This window comes from Momordica charantia (genome assembly GCF_013281855.1).
Source record: "Momordica charantia cultivar OHB3-1 chromosome 1 unlocalized genomic scaffold, Mcharantia_2.0 BLBB01000001.1, whole genome shotgun sequence".
NCBI lineage: Eukaryota > Viridiplantae > Streptophyta > Magnoliopsida > Cucurbitales > Cucurbitaceae > Momordica > Momordica charantia.
Genome location: NW_028275157.1, coordinates 8,977,996 through 8,998,602, shown reverse-complemented (window position 1 = coordinate 8,998,602; position 20,607 = coordinate 8,977,996). Strand labels below are relative to the sequence as shown.

Sequence of the window (20,607 nt, the reverse complement as noted above, 5' to 3'; positions counted from 1 at the left end):
ATTTATTTGCTTTATTTACAATTAAAAAAATATTCAAATCTTATCATCCCCATTGTTTCCGATTTTCTTCTTCGTTCACTTCCAAGGTATCCCGTTTTTTCTTCTGTTTTTCTTCTTCGTTCACTGCCCAGCACAACATCTTTGTCGTCTACTACGGTGCTATGAACACTTTCCCTTCAATTTCTGCTATGGTGTACGGTGCTACAATGTTTCAAAATGGTAATCTAAATTTTCTACACTCCTCTCACATTCGCACTTGTTAAAAAAAAACACAGTATGCTGTTTGCACGCCACTGCCAAGCAAAATCCTGAATTCAGGTTTTTCCACCGTCATTCACGCCATAAGCAATTACATGGTTTTGTTATTTCTTATGATTACAAGTTAATATCACAGTTTTTTCCACTGTCACATTATTTCTACACTTCCTATTGCCGCACTTCCTATTATTATCTTGTTTTAAATTACATTTTAGCTATTCATATTTATGGGTATAAATTATGTTCATATTGTTTCGTTATTATAAGATAGGGATTAGTACATAGATGGGTATATAATATACTTGTACTCTTGAAATCTACTATTAAACATTATGTATAAACGGCTATTAAGTAGTATATAATTTATACCCACGTAAGTAAATGTACTTTTATAAATGTCATGTAGGTAGCACTTCTATTACCGTGAGCATGTATCATGGTGGTTTTTGGAACGACAGAGATAATTACGTGGAATACAAAGTGTCACAACTAATTATACATCAAGAAATGTCATATGCCAATTTGATGAAAGATATAATGGAACAATTGGGATTAGTAGGTAGTTTTGATTATTCTGATGTCTTTTCTTGCATTGGAACCACTCAGTTTGTTAAGGAGGACATGAAAATATCATACGACAAGGATGTGCATTGGTTATACAACATCATTTTTAATGGTGTCGTTCAATGTTGTAGTTTAGTCGTTGATTGTAGAAATTGTCTTTCTAACGTAGTAGACCGCATGCCTGTTAACACTTCAAGTTCGATAGACAATGGTATACCATCAATTGGTAAATTTCATCACTTGATTGATGTTGCCAATATTTCGGGGAATTTCCACGTTGAAGTGATGACAAGTTTTGTGGAAAGAAAAATTTACAGAATGTTTTGCGGTCTGTGGCTATAGGAGATAACTTTCAATTTCGGACTATCAAATCAAATCGTGATGTACTCATTGTCCGTTGCTTTATGGACAATTGTCAGTAGTATCTTCATGCTTCCAAGTTTGGGGACCAAGGAAGTGAGATTTGGATAGTAAAGAAAGAGTTAGTTAATATATAACTGATAAGATAAATACAGTGAATTTACCTCCTATTTTTTTTTTTTTCATCTCAAACAAAGACCGCTTTCCTTTGTGATTCTACATTTCTATCGCGAAGTAATGAATTGGGTTCGTATAGGCATTTTAGACGCCCCTATTGACATAGCCTTTCTGGCTATATTTTCTGCTACTCCACCCATTTCATAAAGTATTCTACCTGGTTTAACAACAGCTACCCAATATCCGGGGGATCCTTTGCCTGAACCCATACGTGTTTCTGGAGGTCTTAGTGTAACGGGTTTGTCTGGAAATATACGTACCCATATTTTTCCGCCGCGTCGTGCATTTCGTGTCATTGCCCTTCGTCCCGCTTCGATTTGTCTAGATGTGATCCAACCGGGTTCAAGTGCCTGAATAGCGTATCTACCGAAGCAAATACGATTGCCTCGATTTATACAAGAACATACATGTTCTCTTGAAATAGTTCTTAACGATCATAGGCAAGCAACTTTTTTCTGTTATCAAGGGGTTTATTAAGGATAGGATTAACATGTCCGGCACAGATTTGCTTAGTGTTAAAGATGTTATATCTCTTGTGCGTAGAGAACTCGGTATTAGTATCAATTATCAAAAAGCATGGTGTCGAAGAGAATCTGCAATTAAAGAAATTAGGGAATCTCCGGAAGAGTCTTACGCATTAGTACGTTCTTTTTGTCACATGATTAAGGTGAAAAATTCAGGTATGATTCTATTGACGTATTTTCAATATATATCCCCGTTAGGGTAATATATTATATAAAGTTGAAAATCATGGAAGGTTTCAGTACCTTTTGATGGCTTTGTCGTCTTCGATCGATGGTTGGAAATATTGTCGACCTGTTATTTCAGTTGATGGAACTTCAATGAAGAATAAGTACGGTGGCACTTTGTTATCAGCATGCACTTTAGACGCAAATGATTAGATATTCCCTTTGGCATTTTGTGTTGTCGATTCCGAGAACGACGCTTCATGGGTTTGGTTTTTTGAATAGCTAAAACCATGTATAGGTGCTCGTCAAGACCTTGTAATTGTCAGCTGAGAAGGTTTTCACCACTGCTTGTCACTGCATATGCACGTACCATCTCTTCAAGAATTTAAAGTTGAAGTACAAGGAGAAAGTTTCTGATAAATTATTCTTCCCATGTGCCAAAGCATACAATGTTGAGGATTTTGAACATAACATGCGCCTTTTAGATTCTACTGTATGAGGCATACGCGAGGAGTTGTTGGGCATAGGTTTCTCTAAATGGTCGTGTGCTTATTCTCCTTCATCAAGATACAATTTTATGACAACCAACATTTCAGAAAGTCTAAATGCTGCCATGAAAGATGCAAGGGAATTATCAATTACTTCCATGTTAGAAGTCGTGCGGATGATGTTGTAGAGGTGGTTCTATGAGCGTAAGAACGATGCTGATTTTCAAATTACTGAATTCACTAAAAGTGCTGAGAGTAAGTTAAGAGAACAAATTTCAACTGGTTGTACAATGCAAGTAAGTTTTCATAAGCATCATTACATTAAATTTATTAATACCCATGATTTATTAGTACATGTTTTCTGTTTAATTAATTAAGTAGATGTATATGTTTGGACTCTTAAGTAATTAATAACTGATGTTTGTTATCTTTCAAATTTCTTTTAGGTTTATACTGTTAATAACGATATTTATCAGGTAATTGATAAGCATAGACAGTTTGAGGTAATACTTCAAAAAAGAAGTTGTTCTTGTCGTCGGTGGGATATTGTTAAAATACCTTGTTCACATGCATGCGCTGTACTGATTCAGAATCATTTACCTACAAAAGGTTACGTCTCCTCCTATTATTCGAACAACTATTTACGTTCCACATACAGTGGAAGTATACACTCATTAGGTCATCAGTCAAGTTGGAATATCCCAGAAGATGTGAAGATTATAAGGATGTTGCCGCCCAATGTGAAACGTCCTGCTGGTAGACCAAAGAAGTTGAGGATTCCATCAGCATTGGAATTTTAAAAACGTGTTAAATGCAGCCGTTGTGGAAGATATGGTCACAACAAGAAGTCGTGCAAATTTTCCCTTACGCAATAGTTAGATATTGATTTATATGTTTTTTATTGCTTATTGTATTTTTTGCACTTAAAACAATTTCATATTACTGTTTTTTAAATTCAGTTCTATAATATTTCTATTATATATACTCAAACTACAATTTATACTGTTACTTAAGTTAACAAATACATGTTGATATATCCCTTTATAAACACTATAAGATATATACCTGGACAACCATTGGAGATATTGATAGTCAAGTAATTTCATAATTTAACAAATACATGTTGATATATCCCTTTATAAACACTATAATATATATACCTGTACAACCATTGGAGATATTGATAGTTAAGTAATTTCATAATTTCATAAGTTGACAAATACATGTTGATATATTCCTGTATGAACACTATAAGATATATCCATGTACAACCATTGGAGATATGGATAGTCAAGTAATTTCATAATTTCATAAGTTGACAACTACATGTTGATATATCCCTGTATGAACACTATAAGAAATATTCCTGTACAACCATTGTAGATATTGATATATCAATCAACCGTGTCTAAAGTTTATCAAATGATATTACTAACTTAGTATTCTCCACAAAAGAAGCTTCAATATATCAAATCTCTGAGTCGTATTTAATACATCTAACCAAAAAGTACATAATAACTACCACAAAAGTTTGAATAATGAATTCCATTACATAAAGTCGATACTTAAAGTTGTGATAACAAGTTGAAAGTTAGAGCCTCAAAATCTTCAATGCTTGGTATGTTATATTTACTATCTTCTGCTGAACTGAACTTTGTAGTGTACGGTGATCTATTCACCTTATAAGGCATCACCACTCTACGTTTTGTCCGTCCCAATAGTTCGACTTCAGCATCTTTCTTTAATGTCTTCATATCTCCATTCCCCCCTTTCTTGAACGGACCTATTCCTCTCAACTACACATTAATATAACTTTATGTTACATATAAAATATAGTCTCACATACGCCAAATATCCATGGGTGGCAACAACAGAATCGGTTTTAAGATGTTACATGGCATCAATCTTGATTCCTATATTAATATGTTGATTACACGTTATTTCAGTTGCTCACTCCCCACAGACATCGGCATCAATCTTGCTTAAGAGTTTAGCTCTATCAAACTTCAGTTTTGTGTATCAAAAGAAACAGTTGACACTGTTGAGAATTCATCAGCAGTTTGATTCCTAGACTTCAATAATTATATACTAGATGTTGCATCTCACAGACAAACAAAGCTCAAGCAATAAGGCTTATCAAAGTTAGCGGAATCAGATGACAACACAAGCGCGAGAAGTTAAAGAGTTTGTATACTAACATGGCCCGGGTTAAATGACGCCACAACCCAACAGTCACTGACAAAGGATAAAGGGATATACCAGCATATAATTCTCAATATGTTATATATTATGTACAACTAGATCCATATATAGTGGTCAGACCAGATAAAACATTATATTAGTTATTCTGAAACAATAAATCCAAAACTTACAGCATGGATGTACATGTCTCCCTCAGAATTAATATCATTTTGGTCGATGTTCTCCTTGTACTGCACGAATCAAATTATAACAAAGCAACATAGAGTATCGTTGAATGAGCCACTACTCAAGATTAGTACTATCAAAACAATACAAGCAAACCTTTTTTTGGCAAGCCTTTTCTATCATATCAACCTCATTTAAAAATGTTGTGCATACGAACTCATCTTGCATTAAATCTCCTTCGGTTTCTTTAACTCTGAGTTCCTTGCAAAATGTAAAACATAGTAAATAGCATTACACATGTCCTTCACAGATTATGAAAATTAAGCATAATTTACACATATACGATGCATTAATTTTAGATACTCATGTTATTACGATCTCCATCATTATCACTCTTAGTTGTAGCTGCACTGTCCCTTGATCCATCGTCCTTTGGTTTATTTCTTCCGAATTTTCTTCATGTTTATCATCGCCCTCATGACCACCATTGTTACCATTCCTTCCACCCCCACTCCCATCACCATCCCCATCCTCCTTTCTGATAACATTTAATCTATCATTCACTAGTCGTTTAACACTCTTAATCTCAGAAAAGAGTGTATTGATTTTGCAATTCATGTTATCGAGGCTACTTAACATCATTTCTTTAAACTCTTCAAAAAGTGGAGTTATATAGCTTTCATTCCTATTCGATGGTTCACCTTCCTCCAAAATTATTTTTTTTACCTTTAATCGGTGCATTCTCATCTTCTTCGAACATATTTTCAAACTCGAACTGCATTAAAATTAACATATCAGTAATATAGTCATCAATATATATATATATATATATATATATACATTGAAAATAAAACTAATCGCTATTAAAAATAAAGAAATAAATAATACCTCCTCATTCTCGAAAACTCTAATCGCTATATCCCGCCATTCCGGTTGTGATGTAGCCTCCCAATTTACCATTAGTGGTATATTAGTAGATATGTGCTTGGCATATTTTGTTTCTGCTGAAGAAAGCAATGGTATGCATTTGTATGCCCAAATAACCAATGCTAATGGCATTCCAGAGAGTCCCACAACCGATGCATCAGAGTTTTTAATCGCTTTCTTTATAGAGTCGATTGTTGAGTTATAGCAAACACGCCCCCACGGGTAGTTCTCAAATTGTTCGGTGTCATCAAGAAGCTTGATATATTGCACCTCAATTCCGACTGCTCGTTGTTTTCTCAACAAGAAATTTGACAACAAAAATAATTGTGCCATCTTAACCCTGTCCTTCTTCTTCACTACATCCATTGAATTAAACAAGGTACTTGTCGTTGCCCTCTTCACGGGAATTGTTGAATTGTTGAAATATTTTGTCAAGAATCTCTCACTCAGTTTTTTGAAGTCCACAGAAGGTAGTTCATCACACTTAGGTCCAGTAATAGCCTCAAATTCTTGTAATCCAAAATGAACCACTTTGATCTCAAAGTTGAAATTAATTCCATCTCCTGGGCAAGGGCTGCATTGTCTCCTAATTATGTGGTTAACTAGTTGTAGTGGATATTTTTTGATCTTTACATCTAAGAAGCTTCCAAAACACATATTTCTAAATTTTCTTAGATGTTTTTTTGAAAGTACGTCCTTAATATTCTCCAGCATTTCTAATTTTGAGTATATTTGAGGTTTGGTTCTATTTAACCACTTATCCCTAGGAAGTAACAATGGAGCCTCCTGAACATGATATAAGCCTAAATGTAATAATATGCACATGATATATTGAAAAATAACAATACAGTACATGGATATATAATACATACCACATACACATCTGCCTTGTTCTGACCAATAAAATTGCTTTTATCATATTTCTCTTTTCTCCTCCTATCTTTGCGTCTTGGTTTTTTAACATTCTGTAATTCAATAAAGATTAATATAATCACTTTCACTTAACAATGTACTTATACCAAAAAAAAAAAAAAAAGAAGAATTATCATCATCACCTTTTTGGTTGTCATAACATCTTCTTTCTTTTTCCCCTTAAATCCTGGCACACCATTTTTTTATTTTTTCAACCTTTCAATTATTGTCTTGACCTTTTCATCTTGTTCTGGTAAAATGATTATTGGCGAGTACTTCTTATAACGAGGCATATTACCGAACAAATCTTTGTAGAAGGTAGGCTTCAATGGCTGAGCATCCTTTTTTTTTTGTCTTCCTCGGGGCTCTCCTAAAAGCAACCCAATTTAAAACATACATGTATTTATAACCTACATAGATATTGAAAATAATATAATGAAATTATTGCTTACCTCTGAGCTAAGATTAACATATAAAGGGTCTTTCTTCGACTTGCTGGAAGATTGGTTAAGTAACCTATTACTTCTTCTTCTTTCCTTCTGTTTTGGTAGCCCTTTGCACTTGACCATGTTAACGTAATTCAACTAATATATATCCACCTAAAACATGTAAAATAGTAAAGGCTCATTACAGGGCAAACAATCCTAGCTGAAAGCCAATATGAAGTTCTATAAGACATGGTATAAAGTATAACATATTGAATATACAATATATCCGATATAACATAGACTAAACCTTATGAGATATAAAATTTATCCGTATGTATTGATGTAAATCATTAACGGTATATATCCAATAGATTTTTAACTTTAAATCACCATCAGTATATATCGAGATACATAAATCTTGAGATATAATATATATCCTTATCTAAACACTATATATCCCCACATATACGTTATTCAGAACAAACGAATAAAGAAAAATATACTCGTATATACCAATATAATACCGAAAGTCCTCTGTAAACTAAAGATATATTATATATCCTAATACATTTTCCATGGAAATTGTTTCACTGGTATATATGGAGATACTTTAATCTAGATATATATTATATATCCTAATCAGTATCACTATATTATATATACTCAAATATACACTATTATAAAGGATAATAGCAGATAGCAAGAGATAATGGGAACCAGAGAGCAACAGATTCTGTCAAAAAATGAAACCTAAATTGAGCATATACAATAAGAACTATATACCTCGATTCTGTGCAAAATTGAAACCTAAATATAGCATAAAATACGATATAATGGGACATGACGGATTGGATTGCTCATGCGACGGAGGAAGAAGATGAAATTAGAACTTACAGTGTAATGGAGTCGACGTAGCCGCCGGAGACGAAGGAAGCGTGACGATGTTGCCCTATGAAATGCGACGGAGGCTGCCGGAGAAATCTTCTGCAAAGAACGGAGAAGCACCCGCCGGAGAAATACCTTGAGAAACGTCGACGAGAAGCTTGAAGAGGGAGAAACCGTACAGTTGCAGCGATGAAGAGGGATAAACCGACGGAGATGAAGGAGGCTACGAAATCGTGGGTTTTTAGAAATTTCAATTTTGGAAATTTGAATTAGCTTAATTTTAGGGATTTGATATATTTTAATAATTATTTACCAATTTCATATTTTATTAATGATTTAATATTGAAATGGATATATTAGTAATTTCTATTATGAGTACCATCTATTTTCGGAATTATGTTAGACAAAAGTGTAAATTCTAGAACTTTCAATCCTTTTATGTAATTAGGTCTCCTAAATATACCATCTATGTACTAATCCCTTATTATTATTTTGTCTTTCCATATTCCTCTCTCGATCTTTTCAACAATCAAAATTAATTTTCCTCTCTTCCTCACACCCTCTTTCTCTCTCTCTAAAAATAGGGTTTCCTCTCTTTCTCACACCCTCTCACTCCATGCCCAATATTTTTCTCTCTTCTTCACACCCTTCACTCTCTTCCTCACACTCCCTATAAAAAATCTAGCGACTTTTTCTCTTCCTCTTCCTCACACATCTCTCTCTAAGTCTCTACGTATTAGTCGGATATGATCGTGATCGAGATCGAGAGCGAGAGCGAGATTATGAGCGAGATCGAGAGCAAGATCGAGAGCGAGACCGAGATTTTGAGCGAGATAGGGAGCTATCGTAGAGATTTTGAGCGAGATCGAAAGCGAGAGGAAAACGGCGAAGCCGCCGGCGGCCAATAAAAGGAAAACGAAGGTGCCCACGGTCGGATCTCGCTCTCGACGGCTAGATCTCGCTCTCAGACAGTCTTATTTTTAGAGAGAGAGAAAGTGTGTCTATGAAATTAATTTGATTTTTGTTCCATTATAAATCTATTTTTAGATAAAGTATCTATGAAATTAATTGGGTTTTTGTTCCATTATAAATCTAGAGAGAGAAAGTGTGACTATGAAATTAATAGAGTTTTTGTTCAATTCTAAATTCTATTTTTAGAGAGAAAGTGTGTCTATGAAATTAATTGGATTGTTGTTCCATTCTAAATCATATTTTTAGAGAGAGAAAGTGTGTCTATCAATTTAATTGGGTTTTTGAGAAAAAATTGAACGAGAATGAGAGAGAAGAAAACAAAAATGAGGAGAGAGGAAGAATGATGTTTTTTGAAATATGGAAAAAGAGGGTGAGTGAACAAGATAGAAATCTAAAAATGAGTGGAGGGTTAGTGAAAGTAATTTGGTAGCAAAGATATGTCAGCAAAGATGATGTCAGCAAAGATTAAAAAACATAGGTTTTGAAAAAAGTGGGTAAAAAACAATACTGCTTTGGTAAAATGGCTATTCAGTCCGATTTCCCAAGAATGGATAAATTATTAAAGCAGAATGTCAAGTCATTAGAGTCGATTAGGGCATTACTTACCTCGAACTGATGGCAATTCGTGAGGGATTTGGAGCGGCAATAGGTGAAAACTCCAGAACAATCCATCTGGAAAAAGATTCATGGGAGGTTGCTCAAATTCTTCATGACATTCACCGAACATTACAGAAATTTTTTGGCTGTTTGAAGAAATCAGAAACTGAGGCAAAACTGAGTAATCTTGGCTATCTGTCTATACCACTTGGCTGTCTGCTTGAGTGAATAATTAATTTTTTTTTAGGTTGGTTTGTTTATATTTGTCCTCACAAAATAAAAAGAAAATATATATATATATATGAACTTAGCAAAAAAAAATAAAAAGAAGGCATAGGAGAAAGCTCTCGAAAGGCTAACAAAAGAGCCTAGTGAGCTACCAACTAACATAGAGGCATAGAGAGAACTTCATACTAAATGAGGGGCAACGATTTGTGTCATACTTTTTCACTGGTTAGGTGTGAGTTTACAGAGCTAAGCCTAATCCATGTTAGAATTAGGAATTCCTCTTCCAACTCATCCCGGAATGGGCGTTAGGCAAAGAACAAGAAGAAAACAAAAGGATAAATTTGTCCAATATGTCCAATAGTGACAAATCCAATAGTAACAAATCGTGCCTCAGTCACCAGGATGTTTAAGAGAGAAAAATAGACTTCTTCATACATTAGTGAGATTAACATATTTAACGCATGCAACAAGAAATGACCAATACCGAATGAGCAACTAGAATTTCTACTTTCTATTAAAAAAAAACTTTAAAACATTCCGATCCCGTGATGACTTGTAAGATCACTGAAATTTATATAGCTACATGCAGCCACCAATAATATCACCTAAAAGATCAAATTGCAGCAGAAGATTTCAAAACTAGAAGAGTATCCGCTCTTGATAAACATCCAATGCCTCGATGACTTTCTCTATGTACAACTTCCTATGCAATCTGTACCTGCAAGGAACCGATAAAACTCCATTATTTATTTTATCCTTTTTTTAATAACCGGGAGTCCGGAGTTTTGCTTCCCTATTCCCAATGGCACCTGCACCAGCCTCAAGGCCTAAACCAAGGAGATATCAAAGTTTTTGGTATTAAGCTCAACAAAAGGTTCGAACTTGAGACCTCAAAGCTAATATGATGAAGAGACTCCAAACCCTTACCAACCGGGCTACTCCTTAGGGACTCTCATAAAACTCCATTATTAGCCATAAAAACGAATGGGAATTTCATTTATCACCGTTAGAATCATATAATTAGTTTAAGAAGGAAGAAGATAGTATGTACTTGATTGAGGCTTCTAGCGTCCTTGTAGGTTGTGATATAGAATCTGTTGGTTGTTTCAAACAGCAGCACAGTAAAGTATTAGCATCTTCAAATAAAAGATCTCAAGAATTCTTCATGGTTTTCAAATTCGGTTTGGGCTCTAAGCCGTTTAATAGTTATCCTATAAGTAACAGAAGCCTTTAATACAGGAGATGGTGGGTCTGCTTGACGTACCTAGCATTTTTTGGTCCTGTTCTGATGTGGTAGGAAATGCAGCGAGCATCTGTTGGCACTCTTCTTGTAACTCTTTTACCGCTTTCCTCTCCCTGCTTGGGCTTGGCGGGATATCCCCATCTGACCATGAAGGCAGAGATCTTGCCGCTGCAATCACCGCTCCGTCAACAAAATTATCCTCCTTGTTCGATAACCGACCTGCTATTGTTATTTTTTTCATTTGGTCAGCACTTTGTTGAATTACTGAGTTTTTCCCCCTTATAAAAAGAGGTAAACAAAAGAAAGTTTTCATAACCATACCATTATAGTAGTATTCTTCAGGAAGGCCAGCTATATTGAAAACTGATAAGAATGAGTCCAGGTGAATCCGTGAATTACCGGAGAACTCGATCATATCCCAAGGATTCTGCAGTTCCCCAAGTTAGATGCTAAAATCACACACTACAAGGACAAGATTCATGTAAATGATAATGGAGTAGGACACCAATATTTCTCTCTTTTTTAAGGAAACACAATCTTCTTCTACACCAGCCTGAAAATAAATTGCATCATTAACTCGAATATATCTGGGAAGTTAAGTTGTGCTCGAAGGCAAATTACCACTGGAGATGAAAAGCCATATCTCTGCAGAAACATGTTGTTCTTTTGCCCATTCATGTAATTGACTGTCATCTGCAAGTCAAACAAGAGATAGTATAGTCTATTATGTCTACATACGTAGGCACAAAAGCTATTATCAGCACAATTATGTTTCAGCATTAAATGTTAAAAAGGTTTTATTGTATAATTCTGGACTAATTCTGGCAAGCTGAGATTGCAAATTGTAACAGCTTTCATTGTTTTTTTGCCACGATGTATTTGTAGTAGTAGCACAAAGTACTGCATCAAGAAAATATACAGAAATTTGAAGTCCCAGGAAGTGAAATTCTTTCTAAGACTGCGTCAAAAAGAAAAATCCTCATATCACACTCCTTCCAGTACGTGTGAACTGCAAGAGGAATGAAACCATCAACCATCTTCTTTTTGGCTGTGAAGAGGTATTTTTTTATTTTTTATAAGAAACAAAGATGGAATATTCATGAACCAAGATCCAAAAAGGGAAAGTCAACCTAAAGGCGGAGGGTTGAGAGAACCCTCCTCAAAGGACTATACAATCACAGCATTCCATAATCAAAATTGTAATTACGGCTTCTTGGTGGGCTACAATCCACCAGCTGTGGAGAGGTCATGATTATGCAACAAGTTCAGACTAGTTTAGTGTCTACATGAAGATCTATAATTGGTGTCTTCAGAGATCTTTTCGGGATGGTGGGTAATAGGAAAAGCTAGAACTCTTCGAAAAACCGCTATTCGATGTATTGTGTTAATTGGATAGGAAAAAAGCAATAGGATTTTCAAAGAGATAAATAATTTTTTTTATAGCTCTTGGGAGGTTGTACAATACACCACACTACCTCCTGTTAGGTTATTTATTCTACAGGCTGCTTCCTCTTACGTAAAACTACCCGAACTTTTATAAGTTTCCTTCGAGTGATCGAGAGGAGATGTCTTATCTCCTCGCCTATTTTTGTATATTCCATCTTCTTTGATCTGAAATGATTTCTCTCATCAATGAATGTATGTGTATATATATATTTGTCTCTATGTAAAATTTTTGCAATGAGGCAACCGAAATGTTTCCATATAAGATTGCCAAGAAAGAAATTGTTTAAGCTATGTTGGAACATTGCTAAATTTGAATTTAATAAGACAATGTGAACCTCTTGCCCTTTTTTGATCTGCTGCCCAGCATTAATCATCACCTCAAGCATCCGATCCTTAAACCGCCAGTGGAAAAAACAATTTGGCCGAAAAGAATGGTTCAGCATGTCTGCATAATATGGTTAAAAATTACTCAATTTATAATATAAAAAGTAAAAACGATGAACGTAATAAACTTATCTGAAGGCTTCCAACAGGTAAGTGAAATATACTAATCCTGTGATGCATTTTGAGGCATCTTAGCCTGTTATTTCTACTAAAGTGCTGCCAACAGTTCCATTGATTCTTATCCAGAAAAAAATCAGGTTAAAACATGATTCAAATCACCTAGGGGCTAAACTCTTTAGTGTTTCCAGTACCACAAAACACATTTAGAACTACCTATATGATATAGAGAGCAAATTATGCTTTAAACACTACTTTAATGTTTGTTGTCCAGAATTCTACCTCAGCAGACACATATACCCCCCAGCAGAAGTTTACCAGCATAAGGAATTAGCATATTTGCATCTTGTACTAGAGCTCCGATCCTTGTTTGCATGTTGATGCATCGTGATTGTGCTATACTCAAAGCCCAAATGAATCTTTTAGGATCTCGAGCAAGGCGCTTAATTTTAAGGGGTACACCACTGTGCTGAAGTATTATAGAAACAATAAGTCATATAACAGAACCAGGCACATTAGTTTTATGGAAAATTAAAAGTACATTCCATCCATGTCATAGAAATTTCTTTTACTTTACCCAGTTCCTTTCCCAGAAGTCCAGAGCACGACGCTGCTGGTCTCTAATGGTTGAGGCAAGATTTTCATCCTGCAGCTCCAAAAGTTCTTCCTATGATGCATATACATCACGCAAGTTGATCATTAAGGAATCACAAAATAGCAAAATCGTTAATAAGGGAAAGAAGAGTGCAGCAACCTTTGAGGAACAAAAACTCAATAAACTTCAACAATAATCTAATTAAATTGCATTCCCATATTTCTCAATGTTCGGACTTCAAATTACCATACATGAGAAAACAAGTCAATATTGATTGCATGACAGCTAAAACCTGGGTCCAATATTGTCTATCACTTATTATCCCTTCCAACGCAAGTAAATAAGTTCCTATGGGAAAACACCACTTTATGGATAATTTTCTTCATTTAATCAAATTTTACTTTCATAATCAGTCAAATATAAGGAAGATTTTCATTTGAGAACATGGAATTAAATGAAATGCATTAAATCTTTAGGCATGAAGATATTGTCACTGCTTAATCATAAATGCAAAATTTTCACTGTTCATTCATAGATACCTCTGAAGCTAGAAGCAAGCTTGTACATTCATCAATACTTGGTAAGAAATCACCATAGAGCTGCCAAAAGTTGTCCTCTCGATCAAATGCATATAAAAGAAGACACGCTAACCTTAAATCCCAATCTGTCTGCCATAACAAGATATGCTTTATATAAGTTATTTACAAGCAAAAAAAAAACTTCAAAAAAAAAAAAAATTGAGCATTTATCCAAATTGAATGAGATAAAATATCAGATAGTCAGGTTGGAGGCAGAGAAATAAAAAGAATCATCTAAACCAGAATAAAATAATAAAATGAAAAATCTAGTTAAAATAATTAGCAACAATAAAATGAATCTTCGCTAAGAAAAAGTATGTACAATCTAATGAAAAATTTGCTTACCTCTGGATTTGTTGAGTTAATTATATCAAATATTGGATGACCCACTGGAACTATATCAGGGAAAAACATCCACGGGAGTTTCTGGCTTATGGTTAACATTAGTTCTAAAGGAATTTCCATAATAACCTGCGAATGAATAGATAAAATAAAACCACCATCAGTCATCAGCTACAGATTTAAATACCAACCAAGGTCAACGAAACCGACAATTTGTGAAGTAATGCATGAAACTGACCCTAGCACGGCGAAGAGGTTCAACATCTTTGGAAGCGTATACTCCAAATCCATCCGGTCCTTCTTTGAATTCAATTCCATAAGCTCGCATGCTTCTGACATATCCTATCTTATAGAAGTCGGGGTCTGCTGGTTCCAACTTCGGAGGTTTAAGGGTAAAAATGGCAGTAAAGACTAAACGTTAACCCAATGTACCCATATTAATGAAAGACGAAAAATGAAACAAATCATAGATCTGTTTAGCAAAGAATTTTATGATGGTTAAATGTGGATTCCACCTCAGAGGTAGATTCGTCTGCTTTTGGTGACTGTAGAAGAGGAAATGCAGGCATTTCGGTTGCAGCTTTAATCGGCCGCAGTCTGCTTTTAGTGGAAGTGGAAGAACTGTTACTGAATCGTGGTGACGAAGAAGGCCAAAAATTCTTCACCTGCATCCATTATAGAGAGAAAATGAGAGACAGACAAGGAGTAGAGTGCGTTGCCATAGGAAGAAAGGTAGAAAGGACCTGCGGGCAGGAGATGAAGCAGTGGGTTGGCTGATGGAGGGACACAAAGTTCGCCATTTTAGAGGGGAATTTCTACCGATCAAAAGCTTGCTTTCAGTTTTTCAGAAGAACGTTATCCACTTGGGCCTCCGTTTTCCCTCCCATTTTTAAGAACAGGATTGGCTAATGCTTTGCATTGTCTAAATATGTTTCAGATAAGAAATTTCAATAGTTAAAATGTAATTTGGCCAATGCTTTGCATTGTTTAATTCTTTAAGAATTTTTCAAAAATTTCGTGTGCTTGCACGGGAGCCGGAACTCCATGAAAATACAACAGATTACTCAATCCTCATCTTTTAGAATTAAATACAAAGAAATAAATAGCTAAAACCAATATCAAATATCCACAAAATTTCAGAAAACCAAATAAAATAACATGGAAAATAGTCCCAAATCTCTCAATTTTCAATCAAACAAGAACATGGAAAATAAACATGAACATGGAAAATGTCCCAAAAATTATCCAATTTCAACCAACAAAAACATCGTTCAATATTCATCCATAATAATATGTAAAACACCCCAAATTACTCAATGTTTTCAGCAAGCAATAAACATGAAAACAGTCCCCATAGAACCAAAATCTCTTAAAACCCCCCAAATATCCATAAACATCAGAACCACAAGCAAACCACATAACTACGCATAGTCAAATACACAAAAATTTCATAGCATACTGAAGTATTTACAAATTTCAAAACTTATATACTCAAACACAGAAATCAGACACTGAAATCACAAACAGTCCAGTCCAGATAAGATTATCGCCGTACTCGGATTTAGAACCACAGGTTTTAGAAACTTTACTCACTTTACTCACCTATGGATTTATGTTCACTGGTCGTCGGAGGTTGGGTTGCTGGAATTCTGCTGCGGCACCGTCGGGTCCGCCGCCGCCGCTGGAGCTCGTGCAGCCGCCGGACGTCTACCGATGTCCAGAGTGGGCTCGTGCTGCGGGGTTCGTAGTTGTGCCTCGCCGGATTTGCAATGAAAAAGAGATATGAAAAGTTCGGATAGAGGAAGAGGGAATGGTGGTGGGGTTCGTTATTTTCCAAAACGAGGGGGTTTAGCGCTTTTTGGAGAGAGAGAATCTAATAGTTAAAAAATAAAATAAAATAAGTTACTAAAAAAGAAACTTTTTCTAAGCGGAAATCATATTTACTTTTTTTCCCGTCCTCTATTTACTAACATGGTTTTAAAAATCCGTAAACACATCGATATTTCCATCAACATATCCATATTTTCATGGGTTCCCGCTATGTGCGGGAGTCCTTGACAGGCACTCCAAAACCCGCCAACGCTCATTCAAACCCGGGTCGGTTGGTCCTCCATTCATCCGACCTGTTGTTCTGTTCCCGCCACAAGAAAGACGCACAGAATAGGTATGCCCAGCGCGCGGAGGATCCGTTGAGACTTTCTCTTGTCTCGATAGGGAACTGTACGATCTTTTCCCCTAATTGTATTGAATCGATAAAAAAAGAGGTCAGTGCTACGACCCCCTATTGTTTGAACCAATATTGACCGGAGACGAGCCCCGACTTGCATAGGTCCTTGGTTTGACCTCCCGTAGTGGTCCTTGCTTTTAATAAAGTGGAGCGGGGCCAATTTCTCATACTTGCTCAGTGTGCCCCCCTTTCGTCGAGTGCCCCGCCCGGTTCACTGGGCTGACAAGGAGTAAATTAACATTTCCATCCTAGTAAAAAAAATTGATAAAATATGAAAAATATCAACAGAAATGTCACTAATAAGATTAATTATTTTAAACTAATTTAGAAATAGGAAAATGTTTATTTGTTCATTTAAATATTTTTTACGATTGTTTTAATTTTCTTAACTTTTACAAAAGTATCCATCGATATCGATATCGACATTTTATCAATATTTACATGTAATATAGACCTCGATATTTCCATCGACATTTTAAACCTTGCTTCTAAAATCGTAGCCGACAGCCAAAGCGAGCATAGCTCAATGGTAATTGGTATATATCTCCAATCAAGATGTTGTTTGATTTCCAACTCCACATGTTGTACTGAAAAAGAAAAAAAAAAGTCTTCGCCATTTGTGAACTTATTGCTGATCTCCTATGTTCGTCAAATATTTTTTCAATTTATTTTTGTTTTATCATTTTTTTATTTTAAACTTTTATGGAAATAAAACTTGGTTGAACCAAATACAGTGTCTACAACATTCTTGAGAAATAATAGTCTTTTAACCCACCCAAGAATAACATGTTAATAATTAGTGCAAACATGTGTTATTTTATTTTTTAGCGTTTCCATATTTTATGCTTAGTAGTTAATTTAATAGTTGACAGTAAAGCTACGCAGTAGATGAGTGGATGTGTAATTTAAAGAGTTTCTATGCTTAGTGGCTTAGTGGAGTAACGGTGTTAGATAAAAAGAATTTGAAGGATAGTGGTCTACTTAGTGAGTTAGTGATCGGTTATGAATTTTCCTATAAATATTTTGTAACAATTCTCAATTTAATTAATAGAAATTTTTCCTTCGTACAATTTCTCTCTAGCTTCGACTTTGTTGTTCTATTTGTTTTTTCGTTACATGGTATCAGAGAGTCCAGGTTATTTTCCCTGCGTTTGAGTTTAGTGCTCGACAATTGAGTTTAGTACTTGTTGAAGATGAACGGTGGAAGTAATGTTTGTGTAGACAAGCTTATGGGGGATATATAATTATAGCTATTGGAGGCAAGGACGGATCCAAATTTTCTTTTTCAGGGGTGCTTTATATAAAATTCAGTAAATATTCTCCACGAATTGGATTATTTTTTTAAAATTTCTTTTAAAATAATGATGATTTAAATAAAAAGGCAAAATATATTTTTGGTGTTTGAGGTAGGTGTTTACTTGGTTCCTGAAATTTCAAAATGAACACTTCTGGTCTCTGAGATTTGAGGTAGGTGTCTAATTGGTCTTGAAGTTTCAAAATGAACACTTTTGGTCTCTTAAGTTTGAGGTAGGTGTCTAATTGGTCCTGAAGTTTCAAAATGAACATCCTTGAAGTTTAAAGTAGGTGTCAACTTGGTCCCTAAAATAAACACTTTTTGTCCCTGAAGTTTGGGAAATAGTTCTAAATGGTCCATGATTTTTTATTTTTTTACTATTAATTTAACTAATATTAACATGACGTGGCAAATTACATTTAAATTGTTTATTGTAGTTGCTGATGTGGCAAATTATATTAATTAAATGATATATGTCCGGCAAAGACGTGGTGGTTGCTAGAAAGAGAAAGGAAGAGATGAGGAGACAAGAGACAAAGTACAATCACTTACACATATATTTTTAACTAATATAATTTGCCACATCAGCAACTACAATAAATAATTTAATTGCAATTTACCACGTCATTTTAATATTAGTTAATTAAAAGTAAAAAAAATAAAAGACTATTTAGAACTATTTCTCAAATTTCAGGGACCAAAAGTGTACATTTTAAAACTTGAAGGACCAAGTTGACACATACTTTAAACCTCAAGGACCAAACATGTTCATTTTGAAATTTGAGAGACCAAGTAGTCATCTACCTCAAACATCAGATAGCAAAAGTATTCATTTGAAATTTTAGGGATTAAATAGACACCTATCTCAAACTTTAGGAATCAAAAATGTATTTTGCCCTAAATAAAATGATATAAAAAATACGTTTTTCCAAAATTATTTGAAAAATAACGCTTTTGGTGGGTGGAGTACGACTGAGAGACGACCATTTAGGCGGTTGGTCGACCACTATCTAGGCACTCTTTTTTTCTTTTATTTTTTTTTTGTAATTTAATAGCATCCTTTATCTTTTATTTGTTTCTTATATAAACTAATTATAAAAGTTAGTTTTTTTTAATATACATTAAATTCTTATTTTATCTAAATTCATAATATTATATAAACTAAATTTTATCTTTTATTTTATCATTAAATTCTTATTTTAACTAAATTCATAGGACTATATAAACTAAATTTTATCTTTTATTTTATCAATAAATTCTTATTTTAACTAAATTCATAATATTATATAAACTAAATTTTATCTTTTATTTTATCAATAAATTCTTATTTTAACTAAATTCATAATATTATATAAACTAAATTCCATCTTTTATTTTATCTTCAAGATCTTTTAAGAATTATAAAGTTATATGTTATAATTCAAATTAAAAAAATAATAAATTAGAGAATAATATTTTACGTTTATATAAATAAAATAATTATTAATGTCAATTTATAGCCTATCTATCTAATCCGTCCACAATGGGGACGTCGCCGATTATGATGTGGCTGACGACGATCTCTTGGTACGGCTGGTGTCTCCCGATCGTCTATAGGGTTGAGGTACTGTACATGCTTCCCATGTCCACGTCTATGGCCTACTCCATAACCATACTGTGGTGGCAAATGTGGTATATGATACTGACTTGAACCAAGAGTCAATGTCATGATCATAGGCGTGGATGGATCAACATCATCTTGTGTCTATGCAAACGGTGGAACGTCATCGACGTTATGATAAATAACTTCAGGTACAGGAACATCAAGCTCGATTGGAGCATCTTGCTCTAGTTGACGACGTCTTCTAATCCTAGGGCCATGAGCAGGTGTAGACACTCCAGCTAATGAAGGCTTTGAAGATATCTCCCACTAATGTTACACAACCTACTAATATATTCTGATGACTAGAGAATACTTATTTGCTCGAAACACGCAACATGGAAAAAAATTAATAAATATATATTTAAATTCGAATAGTTTATATAACCAACTCATGTATTCGGGATCGAGTGAGATATTGCCTAGTGATTGATAAATATATAACCAAATGCTACTCCTTCTTGAGTGAGATATCGTCTAGTGATTGATAAATACCAACTGTATTTGGGATCGCAAACACCATCATCGTCCACCGAAGGATTCACAATAATAAAATCTCTACGCACGCGCCACCTCACTACATAAGGTGCAGTCTAGTCCTGCCATGTGCTATCTTGAATGTATACGTCATGTATCCTCAGTTCCCAGCTGAGCACTTTTTGATTCCTAGAAGATTTGGTCGCCATAACTGGCTTTGGTGACAAAATTAAGCTGTCGTCACTAGAGTAACCTTTGGCAACGACATAGATTTTGTGGCCATAGGTCCTTTTTTTTTTGCAATATTAATATTATTTTCCTGAATAAAATAGACACGAGTTCAAAATTTTCATATAAAGATTTATAATATTAAATAATCATTGGTTTTACAATCTCGTAGAAAAAGTTCAATA

At 34.5% G+C, this 20,607-nt stretch overlaps 1 protein-coding gene and 1 pseudogene across 4 annotated transcripts; one reads left to right on the top strand and one right to left on the bottom strand.

Annotated features, from left to right (window-relative positions):
- The first annotated feature begins 2,132 nt into the window (after positions 1-2,132).
- On the top strand, positions 2,133-3,336 carry LOC148213227 (uncharacterized; annotated as a pseudogene).
- Positions 3,337-10,340: 7,004 nt separating this feature from the next.
- PTAC14 (plastid transcriptionally active 14) lies at positions 10,341-16,403 on the bottom strand. 4 transcript variants are annotated; one of them, XM_022300345.2, is made up of 14 exons: positions 16,151-16,402; positions 15,301-15,479; positions 15,073-15,222; positions 14,796-14,933; positions 14,561-14,686; positions 14,177-14,305; positions 13,620-13,709; positions 13,361-13,511; positions 12,877-12,986; positions 11,717-11,788; positions 11,417-11,522; positions 11,117-11,317; positions 10,904-10,946; positions 10,341-10,570 (listed from the first exon to the last, which is right to left on the bottom strand). In XM_022300345.2, the coding sequence occupies exons 2-14, from the start codon at positions 15,355-15,357 to the stop codon at positions 10,492-10,494; spliced, it is 1,452 nt and encodes a 483-aa protein (XP_022156037.1). In that variant the 5' UTR covers positions 15,358-15,479; positions 16,151-16,402; the 3' UTR covers positions 10,341-10,491. The 4 variants fall into 4 exon arrangements, with proteins under 4 accessions (XP_022156037.1, XP_022156036.1, XP_022156038.1 ...); XM_022300344.2 differs by having other exon boundaries at positions 16,160-16,402; XM_022300346.2 differs by having other exon boundaries at positions 11,117-11,314; positions 16,160-16,401.
- Positions 16,404-20,607: the final 4,204 nt, after the last annotated feature.

Bases quoted from the DNA above. Each gene is read 5' to 3' on its own strand.
- PTAC14 (XM_022300345.2), bottom strand. From the start codon at position 15,357: ATGGCGAACTTTGTGTCCCTCCATCAGCCAACCCACTGCTTCATCTCC. The intron at 14,306-14,560 runs GTAAGCAAATTT...TTGTTATGGCAG, and splicing joins TTAACTCAACAAATCCAGAG to ACAGATTGGGATTTAAGGTT. The intron at 11,789-12,876 runs GTTCACATTGTC...TTTGACTTGCAG, and splicing joins AGATCAAAAAAGGGCAAGAG to ATGACAGTCAATTACATGAA.